We start from the raw sequence: 26,145 nt of genomic DNA, 5'->3' as shown, positions 1-26,145 counted from the left end.
TGGTTTAATCAGAGTCTAAGACTGAGCCACCTGCGCTGAAGCAGGGATATCCTTAAAACCTGGTGTGTGTGTGTGTATGGGGGACTGGAGCACCCGTGTATAAGGCACATACCTGTGGTGGTTTTGCTGCGGTTTTGGCGGGCCGCATTGATTTCTTGTTATACCACTTGCCGGACATCTTAATTTTGCAACTAGTAGCTGCTCCACTTCTGCCTCTTGTATCGCGAGAGGCTACTGTGAAATCAGGGAAGTTCTCCAAGGCATTCTGATAAAAACAAAAAGATATAGTATGAAGAAGGAAGACGTGCCTATTTCTGGCAACAGATGAGTTGGGGTATGGTTTGTTGCACTTAATCTGGGGAACAAATGACACCGTCACACAGGAAGTGACTGGTATCAAAAAGGACACGAGCAAACCAGACAGGATGCGCAAAAATAAAAACTTACGGAGGTATTGAGGGAGGTAGTCTGTGTGAACTAGAATTGAAGCTGCTATCTTTTGGAATATGACAAAATAAATATTAGAAATTACACTAATCTTGTACTTTCCATTGCCAGAATATGAACTATTTCTATGGCACCCAAAATATATTTTCAGGACTGTTTTATAGAAGGAGTATGAAAATGGATAAATCGGGTGCTCAACTCCAGTCCCTGTAATTAAAAGGTAAGATTCCAGACAAATGGGCTCGTCCTACCCCCCCCCTTCCACCCCTCCCACCCTTCTTTTTCTTCTTTTCTACGTTCTTCTCTTTCCTTTGTTAAGCCCATGAGAGACGCTTACGGAAGCGGCTGCTTCCCTAACACAACCAAAAATAGGAAGACAGACCACACTTATTCAAAAAAAGTGTTATAGCAACTATTTTATTTCAGTAATGATGACGAACTGTTAATGCCCTTTGTTGTATGGACAAGTGACACTGTTAAAACATCACATGTATTCCAAGACTATATATTTGTTATGTCTCTCTAAAACAATAAAAAAAAAATTGAAAAAAAAAAAAAAAGGTAAGATTCCAGTGTCCTTGAATGACACGCATTTATAGAGAATGCTTTTCCCGTGCAACAGAAGTAACATTAAGCTTCTGTAATAGATTAAGTATTGTTTATACCTTTAGCGACTGATCCAATTGTAATTTTGTAAGTAGTCGTTTTCTGTTCTCGGTTAACATGCCTTCAATCTTTCTCATGTGTGGCAGAAGAACATCATCTGAAAAAGCAAAAGGGTTAGAAAGCATGGCTGCCATGTCGCTTCCCAAAAGGGGACCCTGTTCCTGCGGTTGTGGCTTGACGCAGCATGCGCGGTTTATTACGCCACCGTCTGCAGCGATGGAGTCCCCGTCTCCAATCAGAGCTCTTCACAGGTTATCCCTCTGATGCTAGTTAACTCGCGTAGAGACCATAGCCAATGTGAGATTAGAGACGGGTCATGTCTGACCGAGGCATCGATTTGATCTAACCAGTTACACCAGTCCTCATTATCCCCCAAGAGGTCAGGTTTTGAGGATATCCCAGCTTCGACTGAGCCACTGATTGAGCCACCTGTGCTGAAGCTGGTATATCCTCAAAAACCTGAGCTGTTGGGGGATTATTGAGAACTCCCGAATTACACACATTAAATGATAAATCAGCGGTAGGCAAGCAGTGCATACCATTTTCCTTTTCCAAGATTTGCATCATATCACTGTCCAACGCAATGCCAACAAGTAGCTCAATGTAACCTTTGAAGGTTTCTTTCATGGCTCTCGTGTTCAGGAAGCGAGTGATAATAGGTGGTGGTGGCGGGGGCTCAAACTCTACAAAAAAAACACAAACATTGCAGTGAAGAAAAACTTTAAGATGTAGTCAAGAGAAATAAAAAACGTATACTTAACTGAAGCTGCACCCCCCATTATACCTTATTAAACAGATCTTCATTCAAAATTGAACTGTCCGACATCTCTACAGCCGCAAAAACAGGCATAGCGCAATACAAGGTGTATGAGGTGTGCCAACATACTTTGACTGTGATTGGTTTCTATATATGTCAATCATCTTGGGAGTGGGTCGTTAGTGTAATTACCTATTTGTGTTATGAATTATTTCTTACATTGCGCACTGCTGCAGCAAAGTGGGGGGTGCCTCCCCCAGGGGGGCACTGAATTTGTCTGGGGGGGGCGCAGGCAGTTGCCACGCTCTTCCCGAGGCATTTAAATTAAATACCGGGGGATCGCGTCAGGCCCCTGCAACTCTAGATCTTATCTGGACTCTGCCAGCGTCACTCGTGTCCATGGCAACGCGACGTCAAATGACACTGCGGGGTCATGTGAAGGGGACTCACGCGTCAAATGACGCTGCGAGTCACCTGGCGCGAGGTAGAGGGGGGGGGGGGCTCAGAACAGGGAGGAGCAAGCAGGGGGGGACGCAGCAATAAATAAGTTTGCGTGCGTCTGCATTACTCAGTGCTTAACTGCCGGGGGAGGAGGGGGGGTGTTTACAGTAGTTGGCTTTTTTCCCATTTGTAGTTGTTTAGGGTTCATCTCCCCCCTCCCCTCCCCCCTCACATCTCTATAGGTTTCAAGCGTCGAGAACTTGCATTATTCAAGGGGGAAAAAAGGAACTATATTCAAAATCTGCATCCCGGCATGAAATATTGACAGTAAGATCTTAGGACGGTTTAGAGTACATTAGGGCTCGGCAATGGGGATTAGTGGATATCATTTAGTTGCAGGTTACCTTTTTCAGGGACCAACATTCAGATTCTTTATATATTATCTTATAGGGTATAGAGCTTATGAAACCTCATAGGTTTTCTCAAGTACACAGCTACTATAACTAAACTACATTCTAGAAGGCCTAGTAGGAGTAGCTTTAGAGTGTGTTGTAATTGTCCTAGTATCTCAAGGTCCTGCACTTGTTGAGAAGTAAGCTCACCTTCCTCATCGCTTTCAATGTCTGGAGACGAATCAGATTGGGAAGATGAGAACTCCTCCTTCCACTGCTTCCTCTTCTTTGGTGGAGGCTCAGCCCTCGTCTTTGGCTGCTTGGCTTTGGGTTTCACAGGTGCGACCTTTGCCGGTACAAATTTTGGTGGAGGCGTTTCGGCCACTTTGTGGGTCCCACTGACCTTTGTATGAGAAGTTCTGTTGAAAAATAATAATGTTTTGATGCCAACACGTCTTAAAAAGAAGCATTCTCTCCAAGGACCAAAATAAAACAAATGACCGTGTAACTGAATCTACACAAAAAACACTTGAAATGCATCTTGTAAATGAACCACTTTCAAGTCAATGGGAGTCTTGGCCAATAGCGATACAATCAGCCTCCTGGAGCCCATACAATAAGCCACTTTATTAGAACCCGTCGGCTGTGCTTTCCCCAAGAGCAGAGAGCCAACCAACACTGGGACCTAGGCAACATGAAATTAAATGACGCGCTAACCGCAGCTCTAATTAATAGTAAATACAAGTACCTTACAAGAGGTGCAGTTTTGCTTCTAGGCTTTCGTGAACAAACTCTCACGTACTCCTTTTTATTCGCGTTCTCAATAAACTTCACGTATACTCGCTTATACTTTGTTTTTGCATCACCGAAGTATCCAAGGTACTACACAAAATGGGAACAAACAAAAAAATACAAACAAAACACACATTAAGGGACACAGCAGTTTTAATTCATTACCAGGTCCACTACTCTGCTTATATGTTCAGTATATATAGAATACTTTAAAAATACAAAAACCTTTATACACAGGCATCGGATAACACAATGGTGTATTCTAATTTAGAAGCCATTACAATGATTTCCCCAGAACGTGGCCGTCATGTTTTCCATAGATCCCCAAATCTACCTCCTTTAGCCCATTCTCATGTCATACAGTGGTTGCGTGCTGCAGACACGGATTCCAGGTAGTGACCCTTAGAGGGTGTGTCACTTGGCTTCCTAGCCATTTTATTACATGGATTCCCGAGAACCTTTGTTCTAGTAGGGGCCCAGTCTTGATCAAGCAAGATGCAGTATCCGTGGAATCCACTGAATGCCGTTTTGTCCTTTTGGGCCGCGATTTAAAAAGAGCAAGACTACAAATGTTTTTAGCAATTCATAAAATATTTACGGTTTGATTTGATTTAGGAAGGAGCACAACTTACTTGCATATATTAATCCTACAATGTTCTATGCCATGTAACTACTTTACTTACGCTGTTCGTTGCAGCAAACTCCCTCTGTTCATCTCGTACTTCGGGGACAAACTTCTGCAGCAAAGCCTTTTGCACTTTCCAAATAGCAGGGGGTTCTTTTCCAGCACGTAATGCCTCCTAGAATACAAAAATGCGAGCGGCTCATAAGACAAGCGTCATCCCGAACCATAATTGTCAAGCTTCAGAAAACAAGAGCAAGGCTTCAAAATGCAGTGAACCTCCCAGAGTCCCATATAATCCACATGCAATTCTTTATATAGGATTTCTATTTTTCACTAAACCTATTAGACCCACAAACCCATTCATAATCTTTTGAAATCTTTGATCCTACAGGTTGTCACGGGCCACTCAAGACCTCCAGCTCATCAGCAGCAGGAAAGAACCTCGAAAGAACAAAACTACTCAAAAATGTAAATTTAGAATGAAAAGATTTGGCCAGCGCGTGTCGATTTTAATTTCTTTTTAAAAGATCTTGAATGATTTTGTAATAGAACAGTAGGCGCTGCTTACTGACAAAACCATCGGTCAAACACCATACAAGCCAGGCAAACGTCACCCCCCATGAAGCACCCAGCCGGAAACGGCGTTCTTATATATTGGGACCATATTACAGCTCACTGATGCACACAATTGTCCCAAAGTAGACCAAGGGATTACAAAAACCCCATACAGTTTTAATGTTATATGGGAATGGAAACATTACCTTTAGAGAGTCTATGTCTTCAATCTTCACCACAAACTCGTCTCGCTCCCTGTAAATTCCCTCTCCTCCACTTTCAGAGTTTTCCTCGTCTGTGAAGCCTTCAATTGCAATATCATCTTGTGACTTGGCCAGCAGCTCACATTGGGAGGTCTCAGGCTGAGCAGCTTTATGAGAATCTGATGCTTTGGATTTCTCTTGAGCATTCATTGGGGAAGAAGCAGGAGAGGACTCTTGTTTTACCAAAGCTGCTGCCTTGTCAGATTCTGTTAGACGATAACAACAACAAAAAAAAAAACCCCACTTTAAACACACTACACTACAGTTTATTTCAACATGTTCACAGAAGGTAAACAGAAAAGTTTCACCTTTCAAGGACAGGCCTGCCATGCATTTCTCCAGGGGTAACCAACTACAGTCACAAAGAGTCACCAACAGGTTGGGTGTTCAGGACAGGTGGTTCAATCAGAGGCTCAGTCTTTGACAGCCTCTGATTGAACCACCTGTGCTGAAGCAGGGATATCCTGAACACCTTATCTGTTGGGGAGGGGGGGGGGGGAGGGTGGGCGACGACTTGAGCACCCCTGTTCTACTCTAATATGCTGTGGGCTTCAGGCTCTAAAAGGATTAACATGACCTTTTAAAGCAGGTCTATAACCACTTCTTGTGTATTATACCAGCGACCATCAACATTCGTGTGTTTTTTACTCTCATAGTATATAAAGAAAACACCTAACACGTTGAAGCCACGGGGCCAGGTGCAGCTGTGTAACTAACGCAAGGATGCCAAGGAATCCGGATCCTTAGAAATGTGCGAGTGTAGCAAGCAAGCAGCCAAAACACTGGGTTGGAAATGGCTGTAACGGAATAACATTACCAGTACAACACAGCACAGGATTAGGGAAGAGCATGTTAGGAGTAGCACATGGAAGTGATATGAATAGTACCTTCAAAAAGAAGAAGTGGCAAAAAAGAGCCATACTTCAGACAAAAGACTTCAGCTCCTTTTTTGACCACCCTGCTCCATTTCTCAACTTTTATATTGCAACAGGCTTTTAACCGATTGAAAAAGTTTGTTACAATATCGATTACAAACGCGGGCATCCACATCTTTTTTTATATCATTATAGCTCTAGCTCACAAGACTGTGGAGTAGCTTCATAAAGTTAAAGTAATGGTGAATACACCATGCATGTAGATCGTCAGCATCCAAACAATTCTTTATAATTGGGTATCTTACCTGCTCTATTCCCACAAGCAACCAGCTACAAAGAACCCCAAATGCCAGTGCAAAACAAATGAAACCCACCCACACAAGCTACAGTATGGCTATTGCAAAACGGATATTTTCTGTAACGTAGAAGCATGTCATTCATCTCTCCTGTTCTGTAATTATTTTATTTTCTGGAAAACCTCTCGCTTGAGGCTGAAGATTTCTTCTGTATTTATTTTCTTGCCTTGAGTCAGTGGTGGCAACATGATCTAGTGCTGGGGCCCTCTAATTGAGCTGCACGTTACTCCCACGAGTAGGAGTTTGTCCCTGCCCCCCCTCGGGCAGCTGTTTAATGCCAGTTTGCTGATTAATGCTGTCCTGCTCCTCGCACTGAGCAGTGATTAGCACAGGAGAGGGGCATGGGTGCACTGATCAGCACGGTGGCATAAAGCAGCCGAGGGAACAATGTACAAACTGCTACATGCAGCAGCAATGGCCACAACTGCAATGAGGAGAGGGGTGTGGGGGGCAGCAGGTGAAGGAATGCCTTACGTTACACTGTTAGATGGACCAAAACACTCATGCTCGTCCATAAAAAGGTGTTCATTTGTAGAGGAAAAATCATTACATAATACTTTTCTTAAGTACCACAACCTCTGGATTCAAAATGGCTTAATAGCACTGTAGTAGTTTATTTTTGCAAACCCATCTTAAAGTTAATAGAATAATATAAATAAATGCAATGTACATCTACCCTGTTCAAACGTGAAACATTTTCCCAAAAAGCCACTTGGCTGTTGTCCCTATTTACATCAGTTTACCCACTAGCTGCTTTGAATGCCCTGTATCCTTCACAAACTGTAATAAAAGATGCTTAGAATAGAGAGAACATCCTAGCATTTTTGGCGTTGACACCAAACAGAAATAAAAGAAGGCTGACCTGACCAGCTGCTGTAGAAAAGGGCTACTTGTACCTGCTTTGTTCTTTTTATCTGAAGTCTCATCCAGAGCAGATAGCGCGGTGGATATGCTCTTCTGAAGATCATGGTTGCCTCCCACAGAATCATCGTCATCAGAAGAGAAGGAAGGCAGGGCCTCCAGGTTCTTCTTAAACTCCTCTTCTGCTTTTTTGGGAGGGCTCGTGCTGCCAAGCTCAGGAGAAGGAGCTGCCACAGCCGGAGGCTGGGGACTAGGGCATGGTGGCCTTATTACTGGGGTACATGGCCGCCTGTTCCGGTTGGGCACACGCACAGCAGGAGCTAGAAACTGCTGCTTGGGTCCAGTTTTTAGGAAGTCTAAGAAAGATGCAATGAAACCGGTCTTGACTTCTGGCTGTTTCTCTTCTACTTCCTTTATTTTTTGCCTCATCCTTTCCTGGTGCTGGTAAGTATCATAATAGCCTTCAGAAACATGTGAGGAGTATTGCATACATACATCAGGTCCCTTGGGAATGGGGCGTTTCATTTGCAAGTTACGTTTCATGTGCTTCAGATTCGCATTTTCATCTTCTGAAAAATGTTTCATCGGCATCTGGTCTTTTCCTTTGATCTTTTGAAGGCCATCGTGTGCTAGGTCTTGGCAGTCATCTTCTGTGTGGCCACTAGTATGAGGATCATTTTTTTGTAGATGCTGGCCTTGAACAGCTGCTCCACCGTCATCAGCACCCATGAGAAAATCCCCTTCCGAGGCAGCACTCTCTCCACTGAGACTCTTGCTACTGGACATAAATTCTGAATCCCTTAAACTGCGGTGATCTGTGACATCGTTACCATCTTTAGAGTCCTGGCTAGTATTAGAATGCTTCTTAATGATTTCAGAACTCTTCTCTTGCTCATCTTGGCCAGGACCAAGCACTGGTGAACCCATTCCACTTGATAAGTCTTGCTCTAAAGGCTGAATACGCGCTTGATCAAGACTTACATTTTTGGACTGCGCTGCAGAAAGATTTATTGCCATTTGGCCACCATTTAATGAAATATTGTTTAGGTCTTGCTGCTTTGTGGAAGTAAAGTTTGGGGACACGTGCCTAACATTGATAGACTGGAAGCGGGACTTTGAATCCTCGCTATTTTTGACAGACTGATTCTCTTCGCTAGAAGACTTGGCAAACTCATGAGCTGCTGTAGCTGCTAAAATGTCATCAACATGAGACAAAAAGTTCCTTTCATCACTGAGCAGCATGGACTCTGTGAAACACATCGGATTGAGAGCGTCAAACTGATTCTTCGAATCAAGCCTACTTCTCTGGCTGAAATGATCTTTTGCTGTCAAATGTGGCTGCAAATGTTTCCCTTCCGAGGTGTCCATTTTAATACCTTCAGAAACTTGAGAGTGTAGCGATTGTTGAGACTGAGCTCCGTTGCTTTGAATAATATGCCCGTCCATTTGAAGGAACTGGTGAGGACTATGAATTCGTTGCATTGACGCAGAGGTCTTTGCTTGTCCCAAATTTGGCTGTAAAATAGACTGCTGAAACAATTGCAAGTCACAGCCAGAATCCAGCAGCACCTGTGCACCTGGTAATTGCAGGTGCTGCGAATGCCTTAACGCATGAGCCTGAATCTGTGGGGATAAACTCGACTGTTCCTGCAACTTCGTTTCGTGCACCTTTTGCAACATGGCATGTTGACTTAGATCTTTAGCGCTTACTTGCGTGGACTGTATCAAGTCCGCTGCCTTTTTAGCATCATGCCCAGATGAATTATTGATATGGCCAACATGTTGGGTCATGTGCGTCCCAGGACTGATCATTCGCTCATTTTTTTTTGATCCTTGAAGACCAAGAACCTGATCCTCCAGCCGGGAATTGCTTTTGATAACACTTTGAGAATATCGGTCGTCACCCTTCGAAACACTGTAGGCCGTTTCATGTACATTTATTTCACTATCGCTTAGTCCTTGGGTAGAGGATTCAAGAGAAGACTGCTGCTGTAATGCCTGTAAATCCTGAATCGGAAACTTCTCTTCTTGTTTTACTGAAGCATACAAGTTGGCTTCAGATTTCCTTTTGACGTAGGACTTGGAGTCTGCAGAGGTTCTATTCTGCAATGTTTGTGAATGAGCTGGCGATGCAAAGGGCGACTGAACAGTTGGCAAAAACTTTTGAGACTGCGGTGAAGTTGAACCTTGTGTACCCTGGGATGAATGTATAGAAATATAATTCTGGGTTGGACTTGAAGCAGACAAATTCTGAACGCGTGAGGAAGCAGAAAATGGAAGCGATGGAGACGACAGTGGTAGGTTTTGTCCTGAAGCATAACTTTCTGAAGGACTTACTGGTGACATTACTTGTGATTGAGATGAATAGCTAACCTGTGATTGACTAACTGGAGTTAAACCCTGAGTGTTACTGGAAGTATAACTTTGAGACTGGTTAGCTGAAGACAAATCTCTTGTTTGATCAGAGTAGTTCTCACTTGAAACTGAAGATAGGGCAAGTGGCTGATCCGATGAGTAACTTAGTGTACGACTGCCAGAGGTTATGGTCTGTGATTGGCTAGAGAACGTGGTCAGCGGTTTGTACAACGGAGGCAGCTTCTCCGATTTGATTGTAGAGAAGACTTGTGATTGACTGACAGATGGCAAATTTGGTGACTGTGTTGAAACATAGTTCGGGGATTGGCTTACAGACAGAAGACTAGGTAACTGTGCGGTGGAATAGGCTTGTGTTTGGCTTGAAATTACAGAACTCTGGTTCTGTGAAGACTTGGTGTAACTTTGGGTATGTCCAGGGGAAACTACACTCTGAGATTTGGGGGTCTTTGATGACCGTGGAGGTGCCTTGGTCGGGCAGTTTTTTGCCTTTGTAGAAGAAGGAGGATAACCAGGAGATGGTATGACAGATGGGTAAGATTGAGATAGTTCCACTGAAACTTGAGAGGTTTTCTGCACTGGTCCACCATTGCTCACCTGAGTAAGAGCTCCGAGTGGAGCACATAATAGAGCAGACTGTCTTGATGCATCCTGCAAAGCAACTCCACTTGCACTTGTTAAATAACTCTGTAAGGAATGCTGAGTACCAGATAGTTGCGCCTGAACAGACTGTGTACTTGAAGGCCTCTGATGGTGTTTAATAACACTACATTCCCTCTGGAGTGCTCTTTCGATGGAGGCGGTGGAACCAGTGAAGACTGATGTACTGTATGGCTGAGCAGTTTGCTGGGACCCTCCGAGCGAGGAAGGCAACAAACTGAACTGGGGCTGCAAGAGATGGGGTGCCGACTCTTGAGCAGATCGATATGTTGAAGATTGTGGGATGCTGGTACTTAAAACAGCGCCGCCAAGACGTTCGAATGTCAAAGCGGTTGGTGTCTGTGATGACTTGAGCTGCAGTAGGGAGTCATGGGGAGAAAGCAGACCGTTTGTTGCAGCACTGAAAGTTCCATCTTGAAGGCTTAAAGATGGGGTAGTGGCAAAGTTCCTAGAGCTAAATGTATTTGGGTGCTGATAGGCTGAGAGCGCAGATGTTGGAAACGTTCCAGATGTTTGCAATGCTCCGGTAACAAACAGTTCTGCTGCTGTCGAGGAATGCATGCCTGAAAGTGCAACACAAAGTTAGAATGGGTTCTCATGGTACAGAATACTTAGCGCTGCTACCCAGCACCAGCTAAAAAAGTGGAAAGGATGTCAAGACAAATCATCTTAACGTGCATGATAAAAAGTATATATAAAAACACAGGTAAATAAATATACAAACGTAACGCATTCATGTGTAATTAATAGCTTTTACACTACTCCATTTAATATAAAAGTTAGAATGCACGTTTCTATGCAAGACAATTAATGATGGTTTTGAAGAATGATTTTTTTTGTGGCCTAGAAAGCTTGTGTTCAGCACCTACAAATGAGGACATTGGTTCAGTAGAGAGTTAATTACATTTATATCCTTCGATTGTAAGCTCCTCAGGGCAGGGGACATTTTTCCTATTGTTTAATTTGAGGTCTGAAGCGTTTCTTCCCATTATGTTTCATTAGGTCACATGTGTTACTGCTGTTAAGCACTATGTACATGGATGGCGCTCTACAAATACATACATGTTCTGTACAGCAGCACGAGTCACTAGACTTATACATGTGTGTTTGGTACGATGGTGAGAAAATATCTCATTTGTTTTGTTCACGAAGTATAAATGAAAATAAAATATCCAGCCCGCAATTTTTTTTTAGAAAAATTAGGGCTCCGGGAGGGAAACAGACAAAATGGCGGACTAACCAAATGGATTATAATCAAAATATTGGGCAGGAATATCTATTACTTTGTATTGTCCAATTGTCAATATGCAAATCAATTTACTGATGACAGATATAATTAAACAAATAAAAAACATAATATAAAACACAAAATAAAGGCACAATATAGGACAATATATTTGTTGTAACCATTTAGTTACCAGTACGTATTAGATTGAAACTGAGCAGGGTCCCCTGAAATGAAAGTTTTTTGCAATGGTTAAGCAGAATTGGACCTCTGACATTCACCCAAATTACTCTGGATTATTAGGCATGTGCGTTTTTCCCCAAATACTTATTCCGCTTTAAAAGCGGAAATTCCTGAGGTCCAATTCTGCTGAACAATTGCAAAAAAAAACAAACCTTTTCATTTCAGTGGTCCCTGCTCCGTTTCAATCCAATACCTACTGGTAACTAGATGGTTAAAACAGATATACTATTCTGTATTGTGCTTTTATCTTGTGTTTAATTATGTTTATTTGTTTCATTATATCCATCAGTAGTAAATTGATTGCATTTTGACAATTGGATTCTGGGTGATTTTTTTTTCCCTCTGTCCTAATTCACAGACTGGTCTGTCTTTAAGAGCTTTTTTTTCCCACCATCACCATTTTAATTTTTTATATGTGATCCAACACTTAATATATTCGCATTTTTAATTTTTCACTTTGCCATTGCACTCATTTACCTTGAGCACAAGTTTTATATGATTAGTTGCATATTAAATCTATTTAAGCAATAGTTAGACTTCTATTCACTTTATACTTTTTAGTTTTAGATATATACTTTTATATTTATTATTGCTATATTAGCGCACTTCACTTTGTTTACTTTGCATTGTACATCGTTCAAATAAGTACGTACATGATCCTAAAAAGGAACGCGCGCAAGCATCCCTTAACTATAAAGCCTTTGTTGTATGAAAGCGTATTTTTACCTGTCTGCCATGATGGAGCGCGGAACTGCGGCAGGAGAGTGGTCCCTGATGAAGCGGCTTGGGCAGTCCGAGATTCAATTGCAGAGAGAAAGTTCATCACGGAAGCTTCTGTAGTGTTACCACCAGCCATATGCAGGCCGGTATCAAACAGGCCCGATAGACCTAAACGAGGTGGGGAATAAAAATAAAGTTGTGTGTTCTAATCACTTACATTAATTAAGAGTGCAATATTACCGATCCCGACATTGAGAATTACAATGGAATGTTTAATATCTTCCTGGCAACTTGCGCTAAGATATTTAACATTCCCTTGTAATTGCATTAACACTGTCCAGAGGTAAGATGAATGAATAACGACGTATGCAAATGACCAAGGAGGCAGTCTATTTTGTACGCTGCACAGATTTGTGAGAGGTAAATTTATTTTTTGTAGTTTTTTAAATTATAAATAAAAACAACTGCATTTTTCAGGCAATTACAGAAAGAGATGCGTTTGGATTCCGCACTTCACAGCAGGAATAGTCTAAACCGCGCCAATAAAAATAATGGCAGTAACTCTTCAGAATGCTTTTCGTTAACGGAGGATTTAAAGAACAAGCAACTTTTGTGCTGCGCCGGTTTTCAACTGTTTACATTCTAGTGGTTTATTTGATTTGTATTCTGCATTTCTGGCATCTATCAGCCCGAGGACTTTCCTGACCCAGTTGTGGGGCGGGGGGAGGAAATCTAGCTCTTAAAAGTTATTGGACAGGAATAAAAAGGTTTGTTTTTACTCCTGGTACCTTACGTCATTGGTCTCTCTTTGCACATTGTGTAATAGTGGCCTCTCTGAGTGCCTCAGCTGGTCTCGCTTTGCACATTGTGTAATAGTGGCCTCTCTGAGTGCCTCAGCTGGTCTCTCTTTGCACATTGTGTAATAGTGGCCTCTCTGAGTGCCTCAGCTGGTCTCTCTTTGCACATTGTGTAATAGTGGCCTCTCTGAGTGCCTCAGCTGGTCTCGCTTTGCACATTGTGTAATAGTGGCCTCTCTGAGTGCCTCAGCTGGTCTCTCTTTGCACATTGTGTAATAGTGGCCTCTCTGAGTGCCTCAGCTGGTCTCTCTTTGCACATTGTGTAATAGTGGCCTCTCTGAGTGCCTCAGCTGGTCTCTCTTTGCACATTGTGTAATAGTGGCCTCTCTGAGTGCCTCAGCTGGTCTCTCTTTGCACATTGTGTAATAGTGGCCTCTCTGAGTGCCTCAGCTGGTCTCGCTTTGCACATTGTGTAATAGTGGCCTCTCTGAGTGCCTCAGCTGGTCTCTCTTTGCACATTGTGTAATAGTGGCCTCTCTGAGTGCCTCAGCTGGTCTCGCTTTGCACATTGTGTAATAGTGGCCTCTCTGAGTGCTTCAGCTGGTCTCTCTTTGCACATTGTGTAATAGTGGCCTCTCTGAGTGCCTCAGCTGGTCTCTCTTTGCACATTGTGTAATAGTGGCCTCTCTGAGTGCCTCAGCTGGTCTCGCTTTGCACATTGTGTAATAGTGGCCTCTCTGAGTGCCTCAGCTGGTCTCTCTTTGCACATTGTGTAATAGTGGCCTCTCTGAGTGCCTCAGCTGGTCTCTCTTTGCACATTGTGTAATAGTGGCCTCTCTGAGTGCCTCAGCTGGTCTCGCTTTGCACGTTGTGTAATAGTGGCCTCTCTGAGTGCCTCAGCTGGTCTCTCTTTGCACATTGTGTAATAGTGGCCTCTCTGAGTGCCTCAGCTGGTCTCTCTTTGCACATTGTGTAATAGTGGCCTCTCTGAGTGCCTCAGCTGGTCTCTCTTTGCACATTGTGTAATAGTGGCCTCTCTGAGTGCCTCAGCTGGTCTCGCTTTGCACATTGTGTAATAGTGGCCTCTCTGAGTGCCTCAGCGCTGTGTGCCTAAGAAGAGTTAGGAGCTCCAAGTTGGTGAGAATCCTGAACAGCGACATTTTTTCTGCCAGTGCACAGAAGAGTAAAGTGTTGTTGATCCCCGACCGCTAAAAAGTGTTTAAATCCTTGATCTCCTAATACATTCGATCAGGGGCGGCCAACTCCTGTCCTTAAGGGCAACCAACAGGCCAGGTTTTAAGGATAACCCTGCTTCAGCCCAGGTGGCCCAAATCAGTGGCTCAGTCGTTCTAAGTCACGGATTGAGCCACCTGTGCTGAAGCAGGAATATCTTTAACACCTGACCTGTTGGTGGCCCTCAAGGACAGGAGTTGGGAACACCTGCATTAGATTGTGGGCTAGAGACTGCCAATTATATTCATAGAAACGGTCACATTTCATTATTTCGACAGTTCTGTACAATGAATTCACAGCGCCAAATACACACTTGCCCCCATCATTTTGGTGCACTGCTCACTGTACAAGAAGTTAACATTCCCTGACATTGGCTCTATAAAATAAGTTTGACATCAAAGGCAATTACTACTATGCTGCCCATTCTTTACCACTACTGAGACTAAGCTTTATAGATCTGGGAGTTTCATTCTCCAATGTTTAACGATTCCCTTTGTTGTAGGACTCTTTCTTATTACCTATGCAAAGTAATGCATTGCATTTCTAACAAACCAACTGAGTTGCAGGCAAAATATTAGCGCGTCTTTCATTTCTATTTCCATGTAAGGGGAAGCCAGGAGAGGAAACCGGGAACTAAAGAGGTACCTACCTGTGGGGTGGTGTGTTGTGGCATATCCAGGAAGCTGATGGGTGGCTGCGTAGGTCTGTCTGTGTAGAAGTTCCGTTTCAGAGTGGGAAGGGTGTCCAGCTCCATAGCTCAAACTAAAAAATATAAAATAATAATGTTAACAGTAGATCCATCTAGTGACTACTGCTGAGGCTTTTACACCCAAGCACTTTTATGATGCAATTTTAAAATAGTGTAGCCTGACGTCGGAGCCCTGCAGTGAAATAATCCAGCCATATAACACTAACATTTTCCATATTTACTTCAAAATCGTAGCACGTTTAATGGCCATTTTAAACCCAAATAATACATTTAAAGCACAAACCATAGAAAATCCATGCATGCGTGTGCTGTTTGATGGGGAAGACAGGTTTTGATATTGCACAAAGTTTGTCAGATTATAATAACAGATGAATAATTATTTATCATTTTTCTCAAGAATTAGGCACAGCGGCACATCACAAATACAAGTGTAAACGTTTAAAGAATAAAAATAAAAAACTGTCGCCCATTGTTCCATGTAGTCTGTGTTGTCAAAGTCAAACCGCTGCACTGTTAGGCTGAGGACCTGCTGCCCGCGCCTGCACGACCGTCTTGCTTGCCGGCGGCGCGTGCAAGTCACTGCACCGCGATCTGCAGTGACCTTTTTTTTGGGGCGCAGCCATTGAGCCCAGGGAGAGGTGTGGAGGGGGTTGGGGTTATGACTGGATAGACACAACATGGGCTAGTAATAAGCACAGGTACATTTGCAGGCATTCACTGATATGAGCCAACTGCCTTCACGTAATGTCACCACTTTGCGCAATCCGTAGAACAGTACATTAACTGGCTTCCTTGTAAAGCACTCGTGTTATGGCAAGTTCCTCCCCGGCGTACCACGTGACGCGTCGGCGCTTCTGATCACCAAAGCCTTGTAGTTCCGGACGGCCGACTCGTGACACCGCACGTAGTCAGCCACATCGGAAGGAGGCAGCGGGGACAACTTGACTGGGGGTAAGGTACTGGTGGCCCGTGTGCGCCGCTGACCGCAGCGGGTCCTCAGCCTTAGAGAACATTTTATTTACTATCACTCAATACTATCGCTCAAACTTCATACTGCGGTGTCTTTATGGCCAAGTACAAAAATAAGAACATTCCGCCTGTTTAAGCTTCACGGTCAATTCAAATCACTGTAACACAGACACGTTTGTATTATCGGAGATCACCTGAAGTCGAATGATATATAAAAGCTTCTTTTGCACTATGATCTGCCAGGCAGCTGGAAGAACTAATGTCTGGGTTGGACCCACTCATGCTGAAAAGCTATGCCACAGCTTAATACTCTACAGAGTTACACAGAGCTCCCGTCTCTGGCTGAAAGATTAGATCGGATGTGAGGCGGGTAAAGCACTAGCCCGACCCCGATTAAATCAGTGTTAGGAGTTCATATGCCTCAGCAACGTGTCAACACTGGCAGATCATTCAAATGACAAGGTGATGCAATCTGACTTCATGATAACCTCATGAGTCAAGTCAGCTATATAAAAAATAGTTGTGTGCCGAACACACGCATTGTAAGTGAAACTTCTGTGTTTTGTCACAGAAATTGTATTTGCGATGGTGATGTTTATAATTTAATAAAAGAAATTGGAGTGTATCATTTATGCGTTGAAATGTTCATACAAAAATCACTTGGAATACATGATATAATTGACTTATGATCACTAAAGTAAGATACATAGCTCGGCACACACCCATATGTTATTTTTTTTTTTTTTACATTTTATAATCATTACAGTTACTTTATTATATTAATCTATATACAATTCATGTATGTGTACACACCTCTAATGTTTTTTACTTCTGCCTTTCTTATATAATGGTAAATTTCTAAAATGTTTGCTATTTGCACTTCTATATCTATACTCACTTGGAATTCCTCTGGTAACAGTGGTGTGTGTGTGTCCTTCAGAGAATCCATGGAGTCGTACTGGGCCTTTTGCGCATGCAGAGTCGGACGGGATCTTTTGCGCATGCGGAGTATGGCAGAAGCTTTTGTGCATGCGCGGAATAAGGAGGCCCCTTCTGCGCATGCACAGAGAACGGCGGATGCTTCTGCACATGCGCACTCACTTACGTTATTTTCACGAACATTGAGTAGTTTCCCCATCAGATTTTTGTGGAGCACATGAACTAGGGGGTTGGGGATGATAGCTGGTTCGCATTCAACTTAAAAGTTCTTATTTATACATCTCCAGGGTAAAGTGTAAAAGCTACAATCTGGATATCTGGAAGTAGACACAAACTCTGCATTACCGTGTAAAAGTGTTTCATGCCTACTACCAGAACCACATGGATTCTATTACCGAGGCAGGATCTGATGTCGGCTCCCAGGTAATTTTCTGCATTTTATTAAGGATTAGAGAAATTTCAGGAGCTGGTTGCTTCCAATTGGCTGCAACTCAAACATGTCGTAGGGGAAAACAAATGATATAAAGCTATCAGATCTAGATATTTGGGATAGGCCTATTCAGCAGGGCTGACCAAGGATCTGGTGTGAGGATCAGACCCAGGGTTCCATTAACGGTCGCATAAGATTCGTAACCACTGCTAGATACAGCACTACCTACTGAAGCATATCAGGGAAGAAGCTGGGTATATTTACTTTAGTCTATTCGGAGTAAGGGCTGTTCTATAGAGGGTGCTGCTGCTGCTGCGCACGCGGCAGCGAGCGAGAAACCGGCCGACAGGGGGGGAAGATGAGGAAAATAAAGATTTTGCGCCGCGACCGCAGCTGAAATGTGTGTGTGTGTGTGTGTGTGTGTGTGTGTGTGTGTGTGTGTGTGTGTGTGTGTACAATGCTAATAAATAATTTATTCCAACATATCTTAATATATAAAATCAAAGGTTGGTACTAGCTGCGGTGAATGTGATTGGTCCGTGCCCAGCCCGACTGTCATTGCCCAAGAGGTACGCCCCACGGTGAACACACCGCCCACACGACTGTCATTGGCCAAAACTTACACTGACATCACTGACACACACCTACTTCACTGTCACACACTTGCACTGACAGCATACCCCCACAGAAGCCCTGCAGAGTCCTTGCTAAGTTCATCTCACACTCTCACCCCTGTGTGTGTGTGTACACACACACACACACACACACACACACACACACACACACACACACACACACACACTTTACATATTAATATGCCTATTAATATGCCCACTTTAAAAAATATCTAAGTTCATCTCACACTCTCACCCCTGTGTGTGTACACACACACACACACACACACACACACACACACTTTACATATTAATATGCCTATTAATATGCCCACTTTCAAATTCCCCTTCCTACATATTAATATGGCCACTTTCAAATTCACCACTTTCTAATTCCCCTTCCTACATACTGTATTAATATGCCCACTTTTAAATTCCCGTTACACACACAGTCACTGTCATCCCATCATACACACACCACACACTCACTGTCATCCCATCATACACACACAACACACACTTGACATATTTAACATTCCCCTTTTTGTATATGTTCACACACACTCACTCTCATCCCATCATACACACAGCACACACTTTACATATTAATATGCCCACTTTCTCCATCCTGTGTAAACACTTTAAATCATAACCGCCAGCTTTACCTACGCACTTAATAATTGTTTTATAAAATGGCCGCAACACCAACTCACATGTGCGCTCCGCACATTACCTACGCAGTTACCAATTATTTTATAAAATTACCGCAACACCAACTGACATGTGCTCCGCTCAAGTACTAAATTATTCACTACTTCCCGCATTAAATCATCACCGCTAGCTTTACCTATGCACTTAATAATTGTTTTATTAAATGCCCGCAACACCAACTCACATGTGCGCTCCAAATGGCCGCAACACCAACTCACATGTGCGCTCCAAATGGCCGCAACACCAACTCACATGTGCGCTCCGCACATTACCTACGCACTTATGTTATGTGCGCTCCAAATGGCCGCAGCCTCACCTCTCCCCCACCACAAACCCCCTCCCCCCGGTCACAACACTAACAGCCGCTCCTACCGAGTACACTCTCCCCCTGGCTTCCCCGCTTGCAGACAGCGGTGTGGGGGGCGGGGGGGGCGGGGGTGGCGCCACGCTGGAGACCAACTGGAGTCCCGGCCCTCTCTTGCTCCTGCCAGCCCACCGATCGCTCCATGCTGCACTACGGCCGCAGATGGAGGACGGGGCCAGCCACACCACACCACGGAGTCCCTCTCCTCCCTGAATCCCTTACCTTACATTTCGAGGAGAGGGACATCTGAAACCGCTGCTAGCGAGGACCAGGGGGTCATGCATGGGGGGGGGGGGGGGGGAATGATGTGCGGTTCAGGGGGAGGAATAATGTGAGGTGCAGGTGGGGGAGAGACAGATGTGGGGTGCAGGGGAGTGAAGTGAGGTGCAGGGGGGTGGCGAGTGATGAGGGGTGCAGGGGGGTGGAGAGTGATGTGGGGTGCAGGGGGGTGGAGAGTGATGTGGGGTGCAGGGGGGAGAGTGATGTGGGGTGCAGGGGGGAGAGTGATGTGGGGTGCAGGGGGGGGGAGAGTGATGTGGGGTGCAGGGGGGGGAGAGTGATGTGGGGTGCAGGGGGGGGAGAGTGATGTGGGGTACAGGGGGTTGGACTGTCATGTGGGGTGCAGGGAGGGGAGACCGCAGCTGTGAAGGAGGGGGGGACACACCCACCTGTGAAGGGGGGTAAATTCCGGGCAACGCCGGGTATATCAGCTAGTTTATTATAAAAACACAATATTACGGGCCTACGGTACCACTAGAAAATAAGTTTACTGCTATTCTCAGTGGGTTTATGAATACCTTCCTAATGGATTCCCAAATCGCAGTTCAATCATCCCATTATGTATGTATATCTTTATTTATATAGCACCATCTATGTACATAGCGCTTCACAGGAGTAAGACATGTGACATAATAATATAACACATACTGGGAATAAGCGCCTGAGACACAAAAGTAACATTAGGAAAAGGAGTCCCTGCTCCGAAGAGCTTACAATCTAATTGGTAAGTAGGGAAAACGTACAGACAGAAAGAGGGTGTTCTAGTAAGTGCATCTTTAAGGGACCACGGTCGATGTATGAGGTGTATAGTATCAGCCACTCATATGTTTCGTTAAGGAGGTGGGTTTTAAGATGGGTATTAAAAAAGGTGGCTAGAGAGGGTGCTAGTATATTGTCAAACTACACATGTATGCAGATGACACAATCCTATATGCACACAGCCATAGCCTCTCCGACCTTCAACACATACTTCAGTCTGACTTTTTGAGACTCGAAAACTGGATTTCCCAAAACAAACTGTTTTTAAAACACTGACAAGACAAACAATGGTATTTGGGACCAAGACTACATTTTTAAAGCTTCTAGTGACTGAGCTCCAGATCAGAACCAACGCTAATACCACCCTAACTCCTGTTACTAGTTTTAAATACCTGGGCATATGGTTTGACTCCCATTTAACATTCGGGATGCACATTGATACCCCGACAACCAAGACCTATGCCAAACTAGTTGTACTTTACAGGAACAAATCCTCCCTAAGCCTGCTGGTCAGAAAGCGTATTGCACAGCAGATGCTAATACCAATTATTGACTATGGAGACATAGTATATGGCCCGGCACCCCAAACCCAGCTTAGCAAACTTGACACCCTCTACAATTCAATATGCCGTTTTGTTCTCCAATGCAACTACAACACACATCACTGCGAAATGCTCAAAGAACTAGATTGGTCATCACTTGAGTTTAGGTGCACGTTCACCTTTCCTGTCTTGCCTTCAAATACTTTCTGAGCAAGCTACCCATCTATCTGAACAAGCTCCTCATCCCTACCACATGCAGCACTTACATGAGATCTGACATGACTGTTCCATGGTCCCAAGGCTCACAAAGTATCCGGCCGCTCCTCCTCCTCTTACCGTGCACCCCAAAACTGGAACAACCTACCAAAGACTCTCACATCCACCACCAGTTTAAGTTCTTTCAAATCTAAGGCTGTCTCACATTTTAATCTGGTCTGTAACTGTTTCATACACCATAAAATATATTATCTTTAACTGTGCATGCAATGTCTTGTATATAATGTATACCCTGTTCACTAATGAAACTGTATTTGCAACCATGAATTATTTGTCATTTTAACTCTATGCCCAGGACATACTTGAAAACGAGAGGCAAACTCTCAATGTATTACTTCCTGTAAAACATTTTATAAATAAAAATAACTAAAATCGAGTGGAAGGGCGTTCCCGAGGTGTGGGACAGTGAGCGAGAAAGGCTTTCTAGAGCCTATCCCAGATCCTCTTCCAATTGTCTCAGGTAAAGAAGCGTATTAACATCCAATGTGACAAAATGCACTGTGAAATACATACATACATACATACATACCTCTTGAAAAAGGGTCATTTAGTTAACCCTTTGGCCAAAGCGTATAAGCCTGCAAGCCACATCAAGGCATGACCAAACTCGCAGGTCCTAACACTAACTGATTACAATTCTTATTTACCTCTATAATTAGAGTAAGAATGGTCCTAGAATTGAACCTGTCACAACCAGCTGCATGAAAAGAAAACCTGCTTACTTGGAGAGTGGGGAGGGGCGAGTTTAAACGCTGGGAGGGAGGAGCCACTGACCTCCAAAACAGCTTAGAGGCTTGCTGGTATCTGTGTGTTTATTGACTTTGTCCAGCTTGTCTCAGCTGTTTGAGGTCAGTGGCCCACCCTCACAGGGTTTAAGCTTGCCCCGCCCCACTTCCAAGTAAGCAGGTTTCTTTTCATGCAGGAATAAATGGAGGAACAAAGCGCACAAGCAAAAACGGAGCAGGAAGGACCCAGAATCAAAAATAGAATAAAAGGGCACTTTAATGTGACAAAAGACCCATCCAACGCATTTCGAACGTCACAGCGTTCCTTTACCTTGAAAAAGAACGCTGTGACGTTCGAAACGCGTTGGATGGGTCTTTTGTCACATTAAAGTGCCCTTTTTTTTCTATTTTTGATGCTGGGTCCTTCCTGCTCCGTTTTTGCTTGTGCGCTTTGTTTTTCCATTTATTCCTGTTTACTACAATATTGGAAGCTGCACAGCCTGCCTACCACTCCTAGAATTTGTGAGTATTGCTTATTATTCAGGGGAACCTGCCAATGAGACTGATTGTGGGTGGGCTTGTACCATCTACCACCTGTCTTCAGGAGGATAGTACCCATACTAGTGGTTATTATGTACTAATACCATTACTCATTTTTTTATACCTTGGATTAGTGGTTTTGGCTTACAATATTCTTTTATTCCTGGCATTGGAGCGCTTTAGCCTATTTTCTCTATCTTTCTTTTCATGCAGCTGGTTGTGACTGGTTCAATGCTACGACCATTCTTCCTCTAATTATAGAGGTAAATAAGAATTTTAATCAGTTAGTGTTAGGACCTGCGAATTTGGTCATGCCTTGATGTGGCTTGCAGGCTTATACGCTTTGGCCAAAGGGTTAACTAAATGACCATTTTTCAAGCGATATTAGGTATTTCACTGTATTTTTGTCACATTGGATGTTGCTCTGGACTTTGTTTCTTGTTGTATACATTAAGCCACGCCCAGTAACACACACACACACACACTTTGTGGTAATTTTGGGGGGTTTCTTAGAGCTTGCTGGGTATCTGGGTGTTTATAAAGAAGCGTATTATCCTCAACTGTAGGCAGGTCTGGAAAAGAGCAGAGATCATACCTTTCACATAGGGGGTCATAACCGGGGAAATAGATTTCAAGTATTTGGTTTATCTAAATACGAGGCGATGAAGCGCCTCAGCTGGAGAAATCTAAATAATTCCCTTCTGGGAGCTTTAGGCCTCGGGCATGGTCAGCGCTTATGCGCTGACCCGTGCTGAGGCGCGCTGCTGCTCGGTAGTGAGCCCCTGCAGCCGCAATGAGAGCGGCTTTAGCAGGGGCTCGCTTACGCTTCCTCAAGCGTGCAGAAGCGAAAGTCTTACCAAAATTTTAAATTCAAGCGCTCAAGGGAGCGCCGGGACGGTTACGTGAGCGGTTCGCCCAATGAGGACGAACCAGCTCCGTGACGTCACAGCCCCCCCTTCCCCCCGACGGCGAGCGGTCTAAGGCCAGGGAAAGCACCCGCTTTCCCTCAGCTTCAGCGCGCCTCCGCCTGGCACAATTCACCATGGACGCAGCCTTAGATTTGTTCACGATGTCTTCAAAAGTTTTTAGTCTATGGAAAAATAGGTGTCCAATTTTAGAAATCACAGCTTTTTTCGACCAATGAAAAAACAGCTGCAATCATATCGGGTTTAAAATCCGGGTTCTTAAACAAGATGGTCATGCATTTCTGGTACGCAATTGTATTTAAAAAATTGTCCGAAAGTCTAAGGGAGTATGCCACTATAGCAGGGGTGGCCAACAGGTCAGGTTTTAAGGATATCCCTGCTTCAGCACAGGTGGCTCAGCGAACGACAGCCACCTATGCTGATGCAGAGATACCATGAAAAACATGACTTGTTGGTGGCCCTTGAAAACTGGAGTTGCAGACCCCCTCCACCCCCCCTCCTGCACTATAGGATAATATTTAATACATGGACAGCCAAAGTATTGATTTAATACTGAGGTTTTAATCTCTTCTACGCTTTGCTTGGTAAATGCCAGAGTATAAATCGGACTAATCCTAGCTGCTCCTAAGAAGGCCAGAAGGTTTGTGAGAGCTAGGACCTCCATTAGAAATTGGTCTGTAAAGAGTTGACTTTCTGATTCTGGGTTTTTATTGGCCCAGATGACATCCAAAACATCTCTGAATTTAAATCAGGATAGGGAGGGAACAGAACAAAGATCGTAATCTGGAGAATAAATTAATGTTCACTGAATAATTTATGTATTTGAACTAGGTTTCCAAGTCAGATTTATTGGTTCTCCGTATGAGGGAGACAGTTATATTTATATATGGAGTCGACACATTTGCTTAATTTAAATAAGGTAGGGATTTCTTTTGCCCAGAGAGAAATTTAGAGAAGTTCATTTAGTCGTTGCATAGTTATTGCAAGAGCTTCAGACTTAGAATTATTTACTTTAAAACCCGATAGTTTGCCAAATGTATCTAAGAAGTTAAACAGATTTGGTAGAGATGACATTGGTTTATGGAAAGACAGAAATAGAAAGGTAAACAGGCTTATCTTGCATTCTTTGTTACCAATCATAAATCAGGAGATTTTTGGGTTAATTGTAATGGCGTTGGCCAACAGTTCCATGCATAAGGCGAAAAGGAGAGGTGAAAGTGGGCAACCATGTCCAGTTTTTAATTTGCAGTGGTTTTATAATGTACCCAGAACTGCACATTCTATCCTGTGGGTCTTCAAGGGCAACTTTGTGCCCTAAATATAAAGCCAAAAAGTCTCAAGGGTTGAGCATAGGTATAACCAGTCTACTCAAGCAAATGCTGTTCTGACAACCAGTGCAAGCATCTTGAGGGAGTGAAGTCAAACTTTAGCGTTTTATTATAGGTCTGTAGCTCCTCTTGTATTATAGGGGGCCTGTCTATACGGTATTAATTATCTCGTCAAGATGGATCAAATCCGGCAAGAACACATCTTATATATATATATATATATATACTAGCTGAGAGACCCGGCGTTGCCCGGGATGTAAATGCGTAATAGGTAGTATTATTTATAAATCGTGGAACAATAGGTGACTATTTGTTGTAAAGGTTGGATAATAATGTTGAAAAGAAAGATGGAATAAAATGTAATACGATGTTGTTTAAAAATGGTTTATTGTAAACACACCACAATACAATGTATATTTTGGTGACATAACAAATGTAAAAATGTGAGGCGTGTGTCCTGCAAGGGTGTGAGGCGGCGGGTGGCGCGTGGGTTGTGAGTGCTGTCTGCGAGTGGGTGTCCTGCTAGGGTGTGAGGCGGCGGGTGGCGCGTGGGTTGTGAGTGCTGTCTGTGAGTGGGGGTCCTGCTAGGGTGTGAGGCGGCGGGTGGCGCGTGGGTTGTGAGTGCTGTCTGTGAGTTGGGGTCCTGCTAGGGTGTGAGGCGGTGGGTCAGTGATGTCGGTGCATAGGGACGGGAGGCAGCAGGTGTGTGTGGCGGCAGGTATGTGTCGAGTGTGGCGGGTGTCTGTTGAGTGCGTGCAGCGGCTGTGAGGCGGTGGGTGAAAGGCAGAGGCGGGCGGAGTAAGGGCGGGTGAAAGGCAGAGGCGGGTGGGCGCGAAAGCAGAGGCGGGAAGGCAGGGGTGGGAAGGCGGGCAGGAAGGCGAAGTTTGGTGGGAAGGGGTGGAGGAGGGGGGGAAGGGGGTGGAGGAGGGGGGAGCGGAGGGGGGGGAAGGGGGAGCGGAGGGGGGGGGAAGGGGAGCGGAGGGGGGAGAGGGGGGGGGGAAGGGGGAGCGGAGGGGGGGAAGGGGGAGCGGAGGGGGGGGAAGGGGGAGCGGAGGGGGGGAAGGAGGAGCGGAGGGGGGGGGGGTAGGGGGAGAAAGGGGGAGCGGAGAGGGGGGAAGGGGGAGCGGAGGGGGGGAAGGGGGAGCGGAGGGGGGGGAAGGGGGAGCGGAGGGGGGGGAAGGGGGAGCGGAGGGGGGGAAGGGGGAGCGGAGGGGGGGGGAAGGGGGAGCGGAGGGGGGGGGAAGGGGGAGCGGAGGGGGGGGGAAGGGGGAGCGGAGGGGGGGAAGGGGGAGCGGAGGGGGGGGAAGGGGGAGCGGAGGGGGGGAAGGGGGAGCGGAGGGGGGGGAAGGGGGAGCGGAGGGGGGGGGAAGGGGGAGCGGGGGGGGGGGGGGGAAGGGGAAGCGGAGGGGGGGGAAGGGGAAGCGGAGGGGGGGAAGGGGGAGCAGAGGGGGGGGGGGAAGGGGGAGCAGAGGGGGGGAAGGGGGAGCGGAGAGGGGGGGAAGGGGGAGCGGAGGGGGGGAAGGGGGAGCAAAGGGGGGGAAGGGGGAGCGAAGGGGGGGGGGAGCGGAGGGGGGGGAAGGGGGAGCGGAGGGGGGGGGAGGGGATGAAGGGGGGGGGGGTGAGTGGATGAGGATGGGGGAGAGTGGATGAGGATGGGGGGGGGTTAATGGTGTATCAGTATGGCCCCAGAAGGGCACCATGCGGTCGCCGTTGTGGAGGTGAGGAGCGGGGGGGGGGGGGGGGGGGTTAATTC

The 26,145-nt window shown here is 45.0% G+C and overlaps 1 protein-coding gene across 2 annotated transcripts in view; it reads right to left on the bottom strand.

Moving 5' to 3' along the window:
- Nucleotides 1-26,145, bottom strand: part of LOC142485025 (glutamine and serine-rich protein 1-like) — a 47,139-nt gene that overhangs the window by 3,915 nt on the left and 17,079 nt on the right. For both annotated transcript variants that reach the window (XM_075584257.1, XM_075584256.1), the window contains exons 2-11: nucleotides 14,931-15,043; nucleotides 12,258-12,419; nucleotides 7,066-10,626; nucleotides 4,882-5,144; nucleotides 4,179-4,295; nucleotides 3,452-3,585; nucleotides 2,914-3,122; nucleotides 1,653-1,796; nucleotides 1,113-1,210; nucleotides 113-265 (exon numbers count right to left, since the gene is read on the bottom strand). In XM_075584257.1, the coding sequence (XP_075440372.1) occupies nucleotides 113-265; nucleotides 1,113-1,210; nucleotides 1,653-1,796; nucleotides 2,914-3,122; nucleotides 3,452-3,585; nucleotides 4,179-4,295; nucleotides 4,882-5,144; nucleotides 7,066-10,626; nucleotides 12,258-12,387 (4,809 nt within the window). In that variant the 5' untranslated portion in view covers nucleotides 12,388-12,419; nucleotides 14,931-15,043. The remainder of the gene's footprint in view (nucleotides 1-112; nucleotides 266-1,112; nucleotides 1,211-1,652; nucleotides 1,797-2,913; nucleotides 3,123-3,451; nucleotides 3,586-4,178; nucleotides 4,296-4,881; nucleotides 5,145-7,065; nucleotides 10,627-12,257; nucleotides 12,420-14,930; nucleotides 15,044-26,145) is intronic.

Source organism: Ascaphus truei, unplaced genomic scaffold, assembly GCF_040206685.1.
Source record: "Ascaphus truei isolate aAscTru1 unplaced genomic scaffold, aAscTru1.hap1 HAP1_SCAFFOLD_514, whole genome shotgun sequence".
In the NCBI taxonomy this organism is placed as follows: Eukaryota; Metazoa; Chordata; class Amphibia; order Anura; family Ascaphidae; genus Ascaphus; species Ascaphus truei.
This window is presented reverse-complemented; position numbering and strand designations above follow the sequence as displayed.